The 15,841-nt window shown below is 31.4% G+C and overlaps 1 protein-coding gene across 2 annotated transcripts in view; it reads right to left on the reverse strand.

The window, feature by feature from the left end:
* Positions 1–15,841, reverse strand: part of LOC118186650 (trafficking protein particle complex subunit 12) — an 80,042-nt gene that overhangs the window by 53,048 nt on the left and 11,153 nt on the right. For both annotated transcript variants that reach the window (XM_035356766.2, XM_035356767.2), the window contains exons 2-5: positions 11,820–12,212; positions 9,453–9,699; positions 6,023–6,348; positions 514–627 (exon numbers count right to left, since the gene is read on the reverse strand). In XM_035356766.2, the coding sequence (XP_035212657.1) occupies positions 514–627; positions 6,023–6,348; positions 9,453–9,699; positions 11,820–12,209 (1,077 nt within the window). In that variant the 5' untranslated portion in view covers positions 12,210–12,212. The remainder of the gene's footprint in view (positions 1–513; positions 628–6,022; positions 6,349–9,452; positions 9,700–11,819; positions 12,213–15,841) is intronic.

Genomic DNA, 15,841 nt, shown 5'->3' on the forward strand with positions numbered 1-15,841 from the left:
TTTAATGATAAACGCTATGAAGGCAATGGATACAAATGGAAAGAATTTCTATTTTTAAAATGCAAAGCTTCCCAACATCAATGAAATCAAAATAAAGAAATGCATCTTTTTCTGTTCTTTAAATTAGAGACCTGATGAGTTATCTTGAAATTGTAAGGTGGAGATTATATCTGATGGATGAATGAAAATCCTTTACAAATGCAACAATGAACTCATTAGATAATTTAAAGGCAAGAAATTATAGAGAATTAATTAGTGAGCTTCTAAAAATTTAAAAAGCATGGCGTAACATGTTAGCTGAGACCCATTTCCTGTGTAGAAGGATAGCTGTTATCGTCAATGTTCTCAATAGATACTTTCCAGAGCTGCTTTTTAGCATTGTCTGGAAATACCAAAAGAAAATGCAGCTAAAATTATCATGGAAACTTTAAGACAGATTTATTAGGATTATAAATATTCCAGAAAAGTATCAGGAACATAGACAAAAGTAAAGTAATCATCATATAAACTTACCATTAATTTCTGTAAACCAATTTCATCTTCTGTAACATCAGAAACAGTTAGGACTTTTCTTTTCTGGGCTTCTGGAGAATTACATTCAATTAAAAGTGCTTTTACAGGATCTTCCTGAAATAAACAGATGTTTCTTGGACATATAAACAAAACATTATGAAAGCAATTCAACATACATAAAAGAGTAAAAAAAATGCAATATCTTTTACTGAAGCTATGATTGAAATAATAGTATACAGTACGAGATCCGGACTCGTCGGGACTTCCGAATTTGGCAATTCCGAATTTGGGATTTTTTCAGATATTAGATTATCAGTTTAAAACTAGTATGATGGCATGTAGAAATTATAGAATTAAAAATATGAAATCGTGATTTATGTAATAATGAAGCATTTATGATGATCTAAATGGTAACAAAATTTACAAAAAAAAAAAAAAAAAAAAAGCTTAATGTTTATTCGTTTACTTTATTAAACATTTCTTTCAATGGAAGTTGTTTAAAATGCCTTTTTTTTTTGTAGTAATATTTTCTCTTTAATTCTATAGACAGACATAATTTCTTATTTAGTTACAAAGTTCCATTGTTCAAGTCTTGTAATTTGTTGAGTCCAGAATTCTAGCTAACTTGTCGATCAAAGTTTTTTCATTTTCAATAACCTTTCTGTCACTTTCTTCACTATCAGTAACAGTATTTTCTGGATCTAGAACCATACTACAGATTTCACTGTACGTTAATTGATTATCATTGAGGCATTATCATCACCATGAAAAACTGCTATTATATCATCTTTATTTATTACTGCTTCTCCATATTTCTTTACAAAATTCATTAAATAGAAAATTTCACCTTTGGATTGTGATATCCAAAAACCTTCACATTCGCAGCTATTGTATTCTTTATCCTGACCATAAAATATGGCAGTTGGCCATAAATTACGCCAAGCATTTTTTAAAGTATCTAGAAACACATCCTCCCAGGATCTTGAGATTCTCCACAAACCAAATTTGATGCTAAAATATTTCAAAAATTCTTGAACAGCCTTGCCATTATTCAAGAAATTTAACATGGATTTTAAAAATTCTACTTTATATTGCATTTCAACGTGTGCACTATTCCAACATCCATACGCTGAATGATGGATGCCAAATTCAGAGGAAAAAATAACATGGATACATTATGTTTCACTAAAACTTTTAAGTGAAGCATGAGCCGAACAGCTGTCTACACTCAGGACAAATTTTACATCATCAGGTACACCAAACGAATTCTGCCAAGCCTCGGGTATGAAATAATTTTCAAACCACTCATTCATTAACAATTGTGTCATTCGTGCTCTTTTATTCGCACAATATATAAGGGGGAAAAGCTTTACTTCTTTAAATGCTCGAGGTCACGTACTTTTCTGATTACAAAACATTTACATGTGTGCATTCCTGCAGTATTTGCACATGCTAAAATTGTTATATCACTTTGGAATCTTTGACATCAGTTGGAGCCTTTTCTATAGAGGATGCCAAGGTATTTTCGGTGCATATTGTCACAAAAGATCAGTTTCATCAGTGTTGTAAATTTGTTCTAGAGATAACTTTTCACTATTAATGCATTCGTCTGCAAGTAGTCCAGCAGCTCCAGTATTAGCTGAAGCTTTTTCACCTGAAATTTTTATTTGCCTTATACCATGGCGATTTTTAAATTTGGTTAACTAATCTATTGAATATGTGCACTCAGTGTTTAAATTCCTTTCTTAATGAAATATTTTAGCTTGAGCCATTAGCACTGGACCCGTCAATGGCATACACTCGCTGCGACACTGTCTGACCCATTCAGTCATCACTTTGTCATAGTCTTCACTTTTAGCATATCAGATAATTTTTCTGTTATTCATTGCGAGTGGGGTGTCAGAATCCACTAAAAATTCAAAAAGTTCTTTTTCCATTTTCTTATGTCATACAAAAGTTAAGTTGGATCAAATCAGAAAGTCAAGGAATAGTGCAACCTGCTATATTGCCTGAAATTCCTTGGAATCAGTAGAGTATAACTTTAGCCTAGATTAACAGCGTTTGCTATGCATTATTGGCTATGTATCATGCGACTGGTGATGAAAGACAAGTTGTTCCGTTAAATTTTGTCTTGCTTCTATCGCATACTGAGACAATTAAGCCTGAATTGTATTAATTATTTATTATACTTACGTCTATTTCTTCCACTTACTTATGACTTATCTAAGTCCTGAACAAATAAATTCCTACATATAGTTAAGGCTTATCGAAGGCTCGTGCTAGACATCTTGCCACTTGATGCAGTCCCCGTGGGTCCAAAATTCTGCTACCAAGTGCCTTCCCAAGTTTTAAATTTTTGCCACCCCTAAATTCTGAATTGCAGTGCTTTCCCTAAATTTGAAATTTTTTTTCATCTTTTAATCTTGTTGCTAGGTGTTTCTCTAAAATTCCAAAAATTTTGTCTCTCCTAAATTCTGCGGTCCAGTACGGCTATACGAGCTCTGGCAAAAGTTCTGGGTTTATGTGAAAAACAAATCAGTTATTCTCAATTCAAATAGCACTAAATGTAATCTTTTGGCCTAAGAGTATCATTAGCAAAACCTATTTTTAGCATATGGAAAGAAATGTTTGTTAAATGTTTGCTCGTCAACATTACTTAGCGCATTTTAACTTAAATCTGTAATCATTGCCAAGCATAATATCAACATCAAAGGTTACCATACTTTTTGTTATTAAATTACGAACATAATAAAATTGTTTTTGGCAAGGCTGCATGAGTCATTATTCAAGTTGTCATGCACTGATAAACATGCAATGATGAAAGCAAAATATAATAAACAATGATCCGTCAGGCTAGTATCAGGGATATAAAATATTACAGTACAAAGTCCGTAATCTGGACGTCCATTATCCGTAATGGTTTATAATCCAGACCTCAAAGCCATAAGCTTTTTTTTTGGTATCGTTTACGCATGCGTGTTTAATGTATACCGGATAGTATAAGCTAGGCTAAAATTATTTTTACTGATTCGAAGGCATTTCAGTTAATTTTGCAGATTGTGCTGTTCCTTAATCTTGTAATTGGATCACGCTTATTATTTTTTGCAGACTGTTAGAGCAATCTAATAAAAATTAAGCTTGAACTTTCGATTATGTCAAAAAGAGTTTCCAATTCTGGAGCTGCCAAAGGATCACAAAGCGAAAGCATGTTTCGATGTACCGCTTCCGATAGTGAAAAAAAGTGACAGAGAGGTTATTTAAAACAAAAAAATTTTGATTGACAAGTTAGTTGGTATTCTTGACACAGCAATTACAGGACTTGAACAGTGGAACTGAACAAGAAATTATGTCTGTTTATAGAATTAAAGAGAAAGTTTTAGCACAATAAACAAAGCAACTTAAACAACTTATATTGAAAGAAATGTTTAATACAGTAAACAAATAAATATTAAGCTTCCTTTTTGTAAATTTTGATACTCTTTAGATCATAATTGCTCTTTATTTCATAAATTATGGTTTCCTATTTTTAATTGTATAATTTCTGCATGCCATCTTACCAGATCTAAATTGATGATCTATAATTCGGAATCAGCAAAGTCCCGATGAGTCTGGGTTACGGACTTTGTACTGTAGTAGGTAAAAAAAATCAACGATATTTTTATGTAGAATGTTTTGGTTTGAGACATATATGAAGCAGATACGCAACTACGGAGCCAAATTATTAATTACACAAATTTGTGCTAAATTCTTGTGTCTTCAGTAATGAGGTATTTATTTAGTGCCGACGTGAAATTAGGAATCGAGACTCTCCACGTTTTATCATGGGGGGGGGGGGTGGATTAAATGCACATGCGTGAAGCATACAACAACAACAAAAAAAAAAAAAAAAAAAAAAAAAAAAAAAAGTTGGTGGCTTTGAAGTCCAGATTTTAGATATCCGGATCTCGGACTTTGTACTATATGTATTCCAATAATTATCACACAAAAAGTGCAGAATAACTAAACTATTCTATTAAATTTGACTTTGATGCTCTTTCCTCTCCCAACAATAAACCTAAGTTGTTAAGCTGCTTGGAATTACGCCAATTCATCAGTGTTTTATAGCAGCTTATACAAAATCACAAATTTGTAACTATACAGTGAAACTGGTGACTTATAATATACAAAAGTGCAATATGTACATATTGCATAGAGCTAGAAATTAATTAGTTTGTTACAATTTTTTTGTTTTAATAAAGGAAGCAAGCAATATAAATACATTCAGAGATTTTCCTTTGAGCTTGGGATTTATGATGGTATTGAATAATCAAGCTATTATGAGAATCAATATTGAATAATCAAGCTCCTTAAAAGACTTTCGTGAGTTAGTTCAGAGCCAGATATTCAAAAGCATTACATGAATGCAAGTTGTCCATCAATCCAAACCAAGTAGCAAAGGTATCAATTTAAAGCAATATTTTAAAATCAATTTAAAGCAATATATTTATAATGCACTGGGATCTAAGTCCACCAGCACCCAAATGAAAAGAAATGCAAATTACTGATCCATATTAAATTCCTGGCGAAGAGGTTGTCTCATTCCTCCTAAAACAAGCAGCTCTTAAGTGCTTTGCCATAACACACTAAAAATAATGGAACTAGATAAGAAACATATATTTGGCATAATAGCTTTCAGAATAATAGCAGATAGCAGAAATAATAGCAGAAATAGAATTTTGGCATAATAGCAGAAATACTTTCAGTTCAGCAAACTTGTTAAAATTTAATTGCAATAATTAAAGTAAATTATTGCAAAAATTTGTGTTTTTATTAAACTCTTCATTTTTTAACATTTTAACATAGATCAGTGAGGAATCAATAAGAAAAACTAAAATATAAAGTAATTTAGTCGCATTCTAACATTATGCAGTTTACTTTCATTACTACTACCATCATACAGGACATTTGTTTCAATGTGAAGAGTGCATACATGAGGGAGAAAATACTATCAGAACAACCATAAAAATTAAGAGTTCTTTCTTTTCCTTCCTTTATATAGCATGCATGTGTGTATGTATATTTTACACTTAAAACCATTACCCGTGCAGTGTTCCAGTCGTTAAATTGTTAGAATGCTATCACTGGTGAAGCCACAATATTGGATCACATTATTAAATAAACTAAACCTGAAAAATACATTTAAGGTGTTTCCACTTTGAAAAGAGTATCTTTCAAACAGCAGTTTCTATGATAACTAAATGATTTTTCTGTTATACATTGAAGTAAGATGAAAAACCTGAACATACCAAATTAAGCAGTTAAACTGTATAGCTATCAACTCAGCCTAAAAAAAAAAAAAAACTTTCATTGTTTATTTGTTTAGCCACTCAAAAATGTACCATTCCTTAATGGTTTAACTACACTACCATTGCTTAAATAACATAAGAGACAATGTGTAGATATTCATATAAATTGATTTACTATTTTTTAAAATGCTTTAGAAAAATATATACATTATTCATATTTTTACCATTTCTTCATCAATTATGATTCCTGGCATTGTCAGCAAATTTTTATCTGGAACAAAAGAACTAGATGTATTCACAGATACCAATGTGTGACGAGTTCTCTCTGAAGGAATCCAAGCTTCTTCAATTTCTCCATTACACACTGGTGATGCTAAGAATTGATTTTGAGATGAATTATCTGGTAAAATTTCTTTGTGAAGTTCTACTGTGGCAGGACCCTTTGGTAATTTTTCTTCAGCAATTTTATCAAAAAATGCTTTGCCATCCCTATCACTGCCACTTTTATCTTCAGCAAAAAACTTCAGCAAAACTGGAGGAGGTTCTTTTTCTGAACAGGGGGAAAAAAAAATATTGTTAATAGAGACAGATGAATATCCTTTGGATCTCTGAATATGTACAAAATGCATTTAAATAACAAAAATATCTAAATTTTTTGAAAAATATTTTCCTCAAAAACAGAAAAATAGAATAGCAGTCTTAGCTTGAATTTTCTTGTCAGGATATAGTGAAAAAAATTTGGATTCACATAACATGCAAAATAATGATTACTGGAGAAGTTAAGACAAGAATCAGTGTAATGTTCATAAATTTTCAGGATTAGTTTTGAAGTTTGAACAGAACCTTCTTCTTCAATTGCAGAATTGCAAATAAAGTACATTATCTGAAAAAAAATATAAGGCAATTTTTCATTAACTAAGCAGCAATCATTGTCAAACATAAGAACTATGTGATATGTACCCTAAGATAATAGTGAGAGCCTTAAAATACATTCAGTATATATTGGCGATACCACAAAAACAAAATTTAAACTTATGATTACTTGAAAGAAATCTTTCGCTGTGGATAATCTATTTTTCATGAAATAATTTAAATCGCAGATCCTTAGTGATTTAACAAATAATAAAACCCATCCTGGTCAATGTCCCACATAAGAACTGACATAAATATAATCTAAAATTATGAGAACCCTAACTACACATTTAATATGTATTCGTGATACCACCAAAATAAATAAATAAGCAAAAAAATTTGAAAACTTTCAGCTTTTATACAGTCAAAAGTCTTTAATCTGGACGTCCATAATCCGGAATGATCTATAATCCCGACCTCAAAGGTACAAATTTTCTGTGCATGCGTAAACGCATTTGCATTTACGCATGCACATAATACCTTTACGCAAGCGCATATGCGTTTACGCATGCAAGTAATATGTTTACGCATGCATGTTTAATATATAATGGACGGTATAAGCTAAGCTAAAATGATCCAATTATCTATTTCAGTTAATGTTGCAGATTGCATTGCTCCTTAATCTTCTAATTAGATCTGGCTTATTATTTTTTGCAGACTGTTTAATAAAAGTAATTTATAAAAGTAAGCTTGAACTTTCGATTATGTCAAAAAGAATTTCCGATTCTGGAGCTGCCAAAGGATCTACAAAGCGAAAGCATATTTTGATGTCCATCAAACAAAAAGTGGAATTGCTGCAAAAATGGATAAAGGCATATTCTTTGTTTCTCTAACCATTCCGAAATCTGTTTATCAATTTTACGCTCCCCTGCGGTGGGGGGGGGGGAGTATGTTTTGAAATCCGAAATCTGTTTATCAATTTCACTCAGGGGATTGGAAGTTGATCTGTCAGCACTATCTTTATCTTCAGAGCAGATGTTTTATATTTTATTTGGCTTATAATTCCTTACTAAGTGTAGTATTTCATCTTGATGTACTCTGTCTTTGTTATGATTTAAATCAAGTTCCTCGTCATTATAATTCGCTTCCGATAGTGAAGAAAGTGACCCAGAGGTTATTGAAAACGAAAACATTTCGATTGACAAATTAGTCGGTATTCTCAACACAGCAATTATAGGACTTTAACAGCGGAACTTTGTAACTAAACAAGAAATTATGTCTGTTTAATAGAATTAAAGAGAAAGTATTATCACATGAAACGAAGCAACTTACATTTAAAGAAATGTTTAATAAAGTAAACAAATAAATATTAAGCTTTTTCGTTTTGTAAATTTTGATACCCTTTAGATCATAATTGTTCTTTATTTCATAAATTACGGTTTCATATTTTTAATTTTAGAATTTCTGCATGCCATCTTACGAGATTTAAACTGATGATCTATAATCCGGAATCGCCGAGGTCCTGACGAGTCCGGATTAACGACTTTTGACTGTAATGATCTTTAAATAGTTATTTACTCTTATGCTTCCATTCAGTTATGTTTAGCCCTTTTTATATAAATTATAATAATAAAAAAGTATTACATGAAATTAACCTTTCATCTAAATTAAAACAATAATCTTGGATAGTTATTTACTATTATACTTCCTTTCTTGCGATAGGGTTGCCGGATTTATTTTTGGCAGCACTGGCATCAACAATAGTTTGGTGATTTTTTATGGTCCTCAAAACGGAATAGTACCAAATATTTTATTCCATAGAATGTGTTGTTACTGCTCGATTTGAAACTGTTGAGTTTCTTAGTTAAAAATTCGTTAAGTTTCAAAAATATGAAATAGAGAATAAAACAAATTCAAAATTCAAGATTTGGGTGAAGGGCTACATTATTCAAAATTTGATGGCTCTAGGTACTTTTGTGTTTTCATACTGCGAGAAACATACATTCGTGCAGAACTTCATTATTAACTTCTTTAAATATAATGCAGGGCAATAATATTTGGTGGCAACAATTTGAAGAATCGATACAGCCATTCATAATGAATTTCGAGCTGTTTCGAGACTAATAGCAATTCTGGGCTAACGTTCTTTTGGGCTTAAAAACAACAACAACAACAAACAAAAAACAAAAAAAACTATGGCTAACTTTTTTATGAAAAAATTATTTACACACTCTCTTAGTCATTCATCAAATGATAAAACCCGTCTTAGTTTCTAAGAAATTAGTAGTTGGTCAAAATTTCACAAAAAAAAATGTGCTTGGATTAAAAAAAAGTGCAGAATTACAATATTTGGCATGGCTTGTGATGTAAGGTAGCTATCACTGATATGCCTGTATGTTTCCACTGCTGTCTTACTAACAGGGGCATATTTAATATTTTTCTTCATACAGCACTATTTATAAATACAAAACAATGCATACTGTAAGTTATTTACCACTTCAAAATCATAATTGAGTAAGCACCATCTTTTATTTGTTACTTTCATTTTATACAATTTATGACAAATCATTTCTAATTCCTTTTAACATATTTGTACACAACACATTTAAATACAGATCTAAACTGCACTTGTGGCCAATAAGAAAGATTTTTTTCTATTTTGCCTATGGTAGGCTGCCCCTCCTCTGGCAATGTATTCTTTGCACCTACCATACATTCTTTCCATATAAATCTAATAGCTATTTTTTAACACAAATTAATAATTACAAGGCTAAAATAATTTTTTATGCTGGCATTACTTACTAATAGAATCTTCAAATGCTTCTTCTGCAATCTCGGTTTTTTTCTCCACATCTGCTGTTTTATTTTGCCCAAAATTGCTGCTTCCTTCAGCAGTACCACTGGTTTCTGATTTTACAGCTACTGTACCTTGAGCACTTTCTGCTAAAGCATTAAAAAATTCAACACCTTCTGAATCAATTTTTGTAGCTGGGACTGGATTAACCCTGAAGTACTTGCTCAAAGTATTTTGTTCACATTCTGTAGCTGACTAAAATGAAAAAATATATGAAAATTTAGAACAGTAAAAAGATTTGGGTGAATGTCTACAATAAACATCCATGATAGACTACAGTATTTCTTAACAAATCAGTGCAGTATTTTTGACAAATGGTGTCACCAGATCATTGCTACTTTCCCTAATTCTTTGCTCACATTTAAGTTAAACAAAAAAAGTTACAAGAAAACTTTATTGCTGTCTAAATACATAAACTAACGGAGCTCAAGACAGTTAATATTAAATGCTGCAAGCAGTAATTTATAAATTATAAAAACCTGTTTGGTAAAAATTGCCCTTTTTTAAATATAGTTACTGCGATTTTTCAGATTTTTTAAAATTTACTGAAATTAGTACATTTTACATTTATATTTCAAATTAAATGATGCAATCAATTAAATAAAAAATTATTTGATTATACTACTAATATTCTGAATACTGTCTTAGGCAGTTTTACATCAGCAAACAAACATGAAGATAAAATAACAATAATTATTTAAAAACATTTTCTTTGAAATATATAGATTATAATATTCTGATATGTTTTATTTGTGCAAACTATTTCACCTAGAAGTAATTGTTAGCAACTCTTGTAATATATAAAGCAGGATAATTATCCTACTGCATAAAATGGGGTATGAATCCTACTGTCGCAGTACCTGCTTTAAGAGACAGCCAATGAGCGGCATCACAACAAATGTTGAAACTGGAACCTAGAAACCTCTTGCTACACATTTGCAAAAGTGTCAGCATGCTAAACATGGTTGATGTCATTACCTATTGCTGTGATATTCTCATTCCGTTGCTGGAATGTCTGCAGTTTATTAACATATCTCTTTTGATTCAGATGTGTAAAAGAAATGTGGCAGGGTGAGATCTGAAGACATAGAGGTAACAGTCCTTCTGAGATAATATAATCTTTAAAAAGAATGGTAAAAATTATCACAGACTTATTACGCAACTTGTTCTTTTTCCAAAAGGATAGGTGTAAACAGGTTCTTTACAGATTGCATTACTTTTGTATGACCTTAGCCATCAAAGACTCTACATCTTAAATGTAGCTCAAAAAGGTTGAAATACAAACATAAATGAATATAAGTACATCCTAGTTTGTGCTAGGATTTGATAAACTATGCAACAATAAGTATGCTTTGATTTTACACTGACAAAAAAGTGAAGAGATTGCCATTTCATGAATGGCTTCTTTTACTTAACATTTTTATTAAGACTAAATTACTTCTACGATGTATTTTCATGATTAAAAACTAAAGTTTAATTGAATATTAGGGCAAAAAATAATTTTTTTAATAGAAAAATTAATTTAAAAATTGTAGACTTTCTTATATACTGGTAAAATTGTTTTCTTCAGATTAATTTATTAATTTTTAGCACTTAAATGCTTTTTCCAGTTTACAGAAAAACAATATTTAGCCTGGTGATTTATAACTTTTAAAAGACCCTTAAAAAGACTGCTATTAAAACAAGGCTGTCTCAAAAGGAATAATAGATTAATGGGTGTTGGGTAGTGTTTTGGGGTCCTTTGCTACACCAACTCTCTCAAGAATAGCAATTAAATTTGCCAAAATGTAGATTCCTATACATTTCGAGGTGCATATAGCACCCATACAGTAAAAAAGCACTTGCATAAATTAATGATAGACAAAACTACTAAGGTAGGAAATTGAGTTTTACCATATATCTCTTACAGAAGTTTTAAAAAATATAATTAGTCAAGGAAGCCTTCTGGTACAGAAGCACACGATTTCCTACAGAACTGCTTTTGAAGTAAGTTGATCTATCCACTTTTCTACATAAAAGATTCTACAATTACATATGACGATTTTATACAATATGATAGAATCTGATAATTTTTATACATAATGGCAAATTAGATTATTTTGAAAAAACAATGTCAAAATTTTTAGAGCATGTTCATTATGTCTAGCACTCTTATCAAAATATAAAATAATAATTTTTATACCAAAAGTCTACTTTTTTATAATAGCTACTTTTTAAAAGTTATTGAATAAATAAAAAGCTTCCATTTTGTGTACTAAGAATGCTCAGATGCATATTTATTTGAAACAGAATTGAGAAAAAAATATTATAATTACATGAGGTCTTTGAAAAGACATTTTGTGTACATCTGACTGAATATTGCCATCATTCATACTCAAAGATCTCAGCTGTAATGTCAAATTTTCTGATTTTTCAAGATTTGGAGACCCACTTCTTGGTGATGCCTCCTGACCAGAAAGTTCTAATGGAATTGTTTCCAAAACTCCAAATTTTGAGTCTGAATCAACTCTCTTAATATTTTTTATTTCAGATGTAGTTGAACATGGTTTAGGATGAACTATGCTACATTTATTAGCATTTTCAATACTGAGATCCAAGGAAGATGGCTGAAGACTTTTCAGCTCTGCTGTGGCACTGGCAGAATTTCTGCGGACATTTTCGGTCTCAACAGCTAATTCCGGAACTTCATCTCCTGGTGTTTCCATGATCTAAAACCGATAAGAAGCATTTATTATGCTGATGAATATTGCTACATCAAAATAACCTTTAATATTCACATATGATAATAAAAAATAGAAGAACAAAATTGTGGCATATAAAAATCAGTTCAGGATTAAAAAAATGTATTTGGCAGTACTTTTTTGGGGAGTTGTCATTTTTTAAAGTGTTTTCTTGGGAGATGTCCTTTTTTAAAGTCTTTAATGATAAGGGAATAAAATATAAATAGAAATAAAAAAAAATGGAAAATAGCACATGCAAATGCAAAAGTTTCATTCGCTTCCACTGCAACATTATGTTTAAAAAAAACTTCAGAAATTTATGCATAATAATTGCACAATAAAGTCTGAGATCAAGACTACTCGAGACTTCAGCGATTCTGGATTTTTTATCATCAATTTAAATCTAGAAAGATAACATGTAGAAACTATAAAATTCAAAATATTAAATAGTTGATTATGAAATAATGAAGCATTAATTATCTCAAGCTTATGACATATTTTTTCCCTTCTTTCTGCATGCCTTCGTGGTGTAATTGGAGACATTTTCAATGCATATTCAAGAGGTCCACTTTTCGAGGCCCAGCAAAACCCTTGCATATTTTTCATGTCTCTTATTTCAAAATACTAAATAACTCTATTAGTGGCCCCCAAACTAAAAGGTGGCAGATGATAATTCATTCACACCAGGATTTGGTGACTGAATCCCCTAATGCTCAACTGCCTTTTAAAAGGAGGGGTATATAAAGCATTTTCTCCCTCCTTTTTGCATGCCTTCATAGTGTAAGTGGAAGCATACTCAACTTATATTTGAGACATACAGGTTTGAGTCCGGGAGAAGGCGCTGCACATTTTTCATACCTCCTGCTTCAAAATAGCCTAGTGGCTCCGCAAGGTAATCAAAATTTAGCAAAAAACTCAACATGTACTCACTTGTTTCATTAAACATTTAGCTCAAGTAGTTATTAATCTGCTTTGTTTTTGGTGTTAATACATTCTCTTTAATTTTATAGAGACATAATTTCTTGTTCAGTTACAAAGTTTCACAGTTTATTATGTTCTAACAGAAAGTCACTTCTTTGAAATCTAATTCTTTTCTTTTCCTCATTATTCTGCCAACAAAAATAAAACTGTATGACTAATAAATAGTACTCCATTTCAAATAAGTGTACCTTGGCACTTCACATATTATTTAGGTCAAATAAAAAATGTTCCCTATCCCCTACATAATTACTCAAAGGCCAAAAGTGTGGTTGTGGCTAATGCAAATCATACTGTAATATCTTAGAGAATGAAAGTAAAATGCAAAGCTACTACATAAAAAGCACCATCTGATGACCTACAATGTTTTGAAAGTAAAAGGGTAATTATTTTAATACTGGACTTCACTTACAAAGTTGGATTCACTAGCTTCTTGCCTCACATATTTTCCTTAATTTTGCGTTGTTATTTAATAAAGAGTTATCCAAGGCTCCTGGTTGCTTCTCGAGATCATATGCTTAGCCTAGTCTTCAGGAGCAATGCCCACCAAACACAAATGTTTGCATCCCTCTGTACCCAAGTTACTCTTGTGTTTGATCAACTCATCATTTTCACAATTTTAACACATAGTGACATGTCCAATACCTCATAGATGATATAAAAGTTTAAGCACGTTTCTGCAATATACTACAGATTTAAAGCCGAGGGAAAATGTAGCTATCAAATTTTCTATAAAAGCATCATAAAAGTGCATGAATTGATTAACAGCATATATCAAAGATACTTTTTCAGTCCATTAGTTCATTTTTATTTTAAACACCACAGAAAACTTCTCAACACATAGATTTGGACTGGATTGTGCAGCAAGGTACACAATGAGTATCTGCATAAGGGAAGGGACAAATTCATGAAATCTCGGTACTTTTCCGTTTTGCCGGCGCAGGCAATAAAATCGCCAATAATGGTTCAACAGATGCCAAACGGAATATCCTTGCTGGTAACCTTTTACTCCTCATTTTCAAAACAAGTCACAGCCATTTCTTATCAGATTGATGTTTCTTTCAATACTGGCACACAATTACATAGAATTTTTGGGTCCGTGACACTTAGCCGATGGGACACCTAACCAACACCAGTTAGTCGACAGGACATTTAGCCGAAACGGACACTTAGCCGACATGGACAGTTAGCCGACAAGACAATTAGCCGACAAGGACACTTAGCCAACAGGACATTTAGCCGACACAAACAGTTGGCCAACAAGGAAACTTAGCTGACAGGACATTTAGCTGACATGGACAGTTAGCCGACAGGACATTTAGCTGACACGAACAGTTAGCCGACAGGACATTTAGATAACAAGGATACTTAGCCGACAGGACGTTTGGCCGGCACAGAGAGTTAGCCGTCAGGACATTTAGCTACGGGACACTTAACTGTCAAGACATTTAGTCAACATGATACTAAGCTGACAGTGATGTTTAACTGGCATGTACCCAATAATTATTTAAACTTGCTATCAATTACAAAATTTCTCGACTTCTCCATAAGATCAATATTTAAGTTATTTTTTCACCTATCAGTAAAATTCATTTTTCGATTCTTATAGATCTCATATGTGCTTTTAATTATTGTGTTAATTTAGCATTGTTGGATATGTATCGTGCTGTTTGGTATATATTGGCCAAACTGACAGATTGGAAATAGTGCTGAAATTTCTCGTCAGGGAATATGAATTAAATTTCGAAAGGAAAAAAGAATTTTTTTAGCTAAGTATGGTGGTCACTTAATTATATTTGGGATCTTCAAAAATTATCTGCAATGCTTCTTCATTAAATCAGCTGGGTTCTTTTGAACACTTTCACATCATTAATAATTTTTCTTGTTTACTTAACGATATTAATTTTCCAATCTCGCTGTTCTAAATGCTTTCAAATTTCTAATACCTTTACGTTTCATTACTATTTTACTCAATACATCATGTTACATTCTTTTCTTTACAAAATCGTTTCGCTGCTCCCACAAATAAAATTTCCTTTCCCTGTCATGAAAAATCTAAATAATGCAATAAAAATCGTTATTCTTGAAGTATACTTTTTATAGAAACATATGGTGGTGAAGGGTTAATTTCGAAATATATATTTTGTTATTAGAAACAATTAAAAAGAGTGCATCAAGACAAGCAAAGGTATAAATTATTGACCTCTATAATGCCACCTTGAGATAAAAATTCTGTAACAGTTTATTGACCACTCCTCTCTCTTAAAATACTTAGGTTAATGTTTATACAGTCAAAAGTCGTTAATCCGGACTCGTCGGGACTTCGGCGATTCCGGATTATAGATCATCAGTTTAAATCTCGTAAGATGACATGCAGAAATTCTAAAATTAAAAATATGAAACCGTAATTTATGAAATAAAGAACAATTATGATCTAAAGGGTATCAAAATTTGCAAAAAGAAAAAGCTTAATATTTATTTGTTTACTTTATTAAACATTTCTTTCAATGTAAGTTGTTTAAGTTTTGCTTCGTTTCATGTGATAATACTTTCTCTTTAATTCTATTAAACAGACATAATTTCTTGTTCAGTTACAAAGTTCCACCGTTCAAGTCCTATAATTGCTGTGTCAAGAACAC

This window comes from Stegodyphus dumicola, chromosome 9, assembly GCF_044657685.1.
Source record: "Stegodyphus dumicola isolate Sdum_Otavi_A_Nest chromosome 9, ASM4465768v1".
NCBI classification, from domain to species: Eukaryota; Metazoa; Arthropoda; class Arachnida; order Araneae; family Eresidae; genus Stegodyphus; species Stegodyphus dumicola.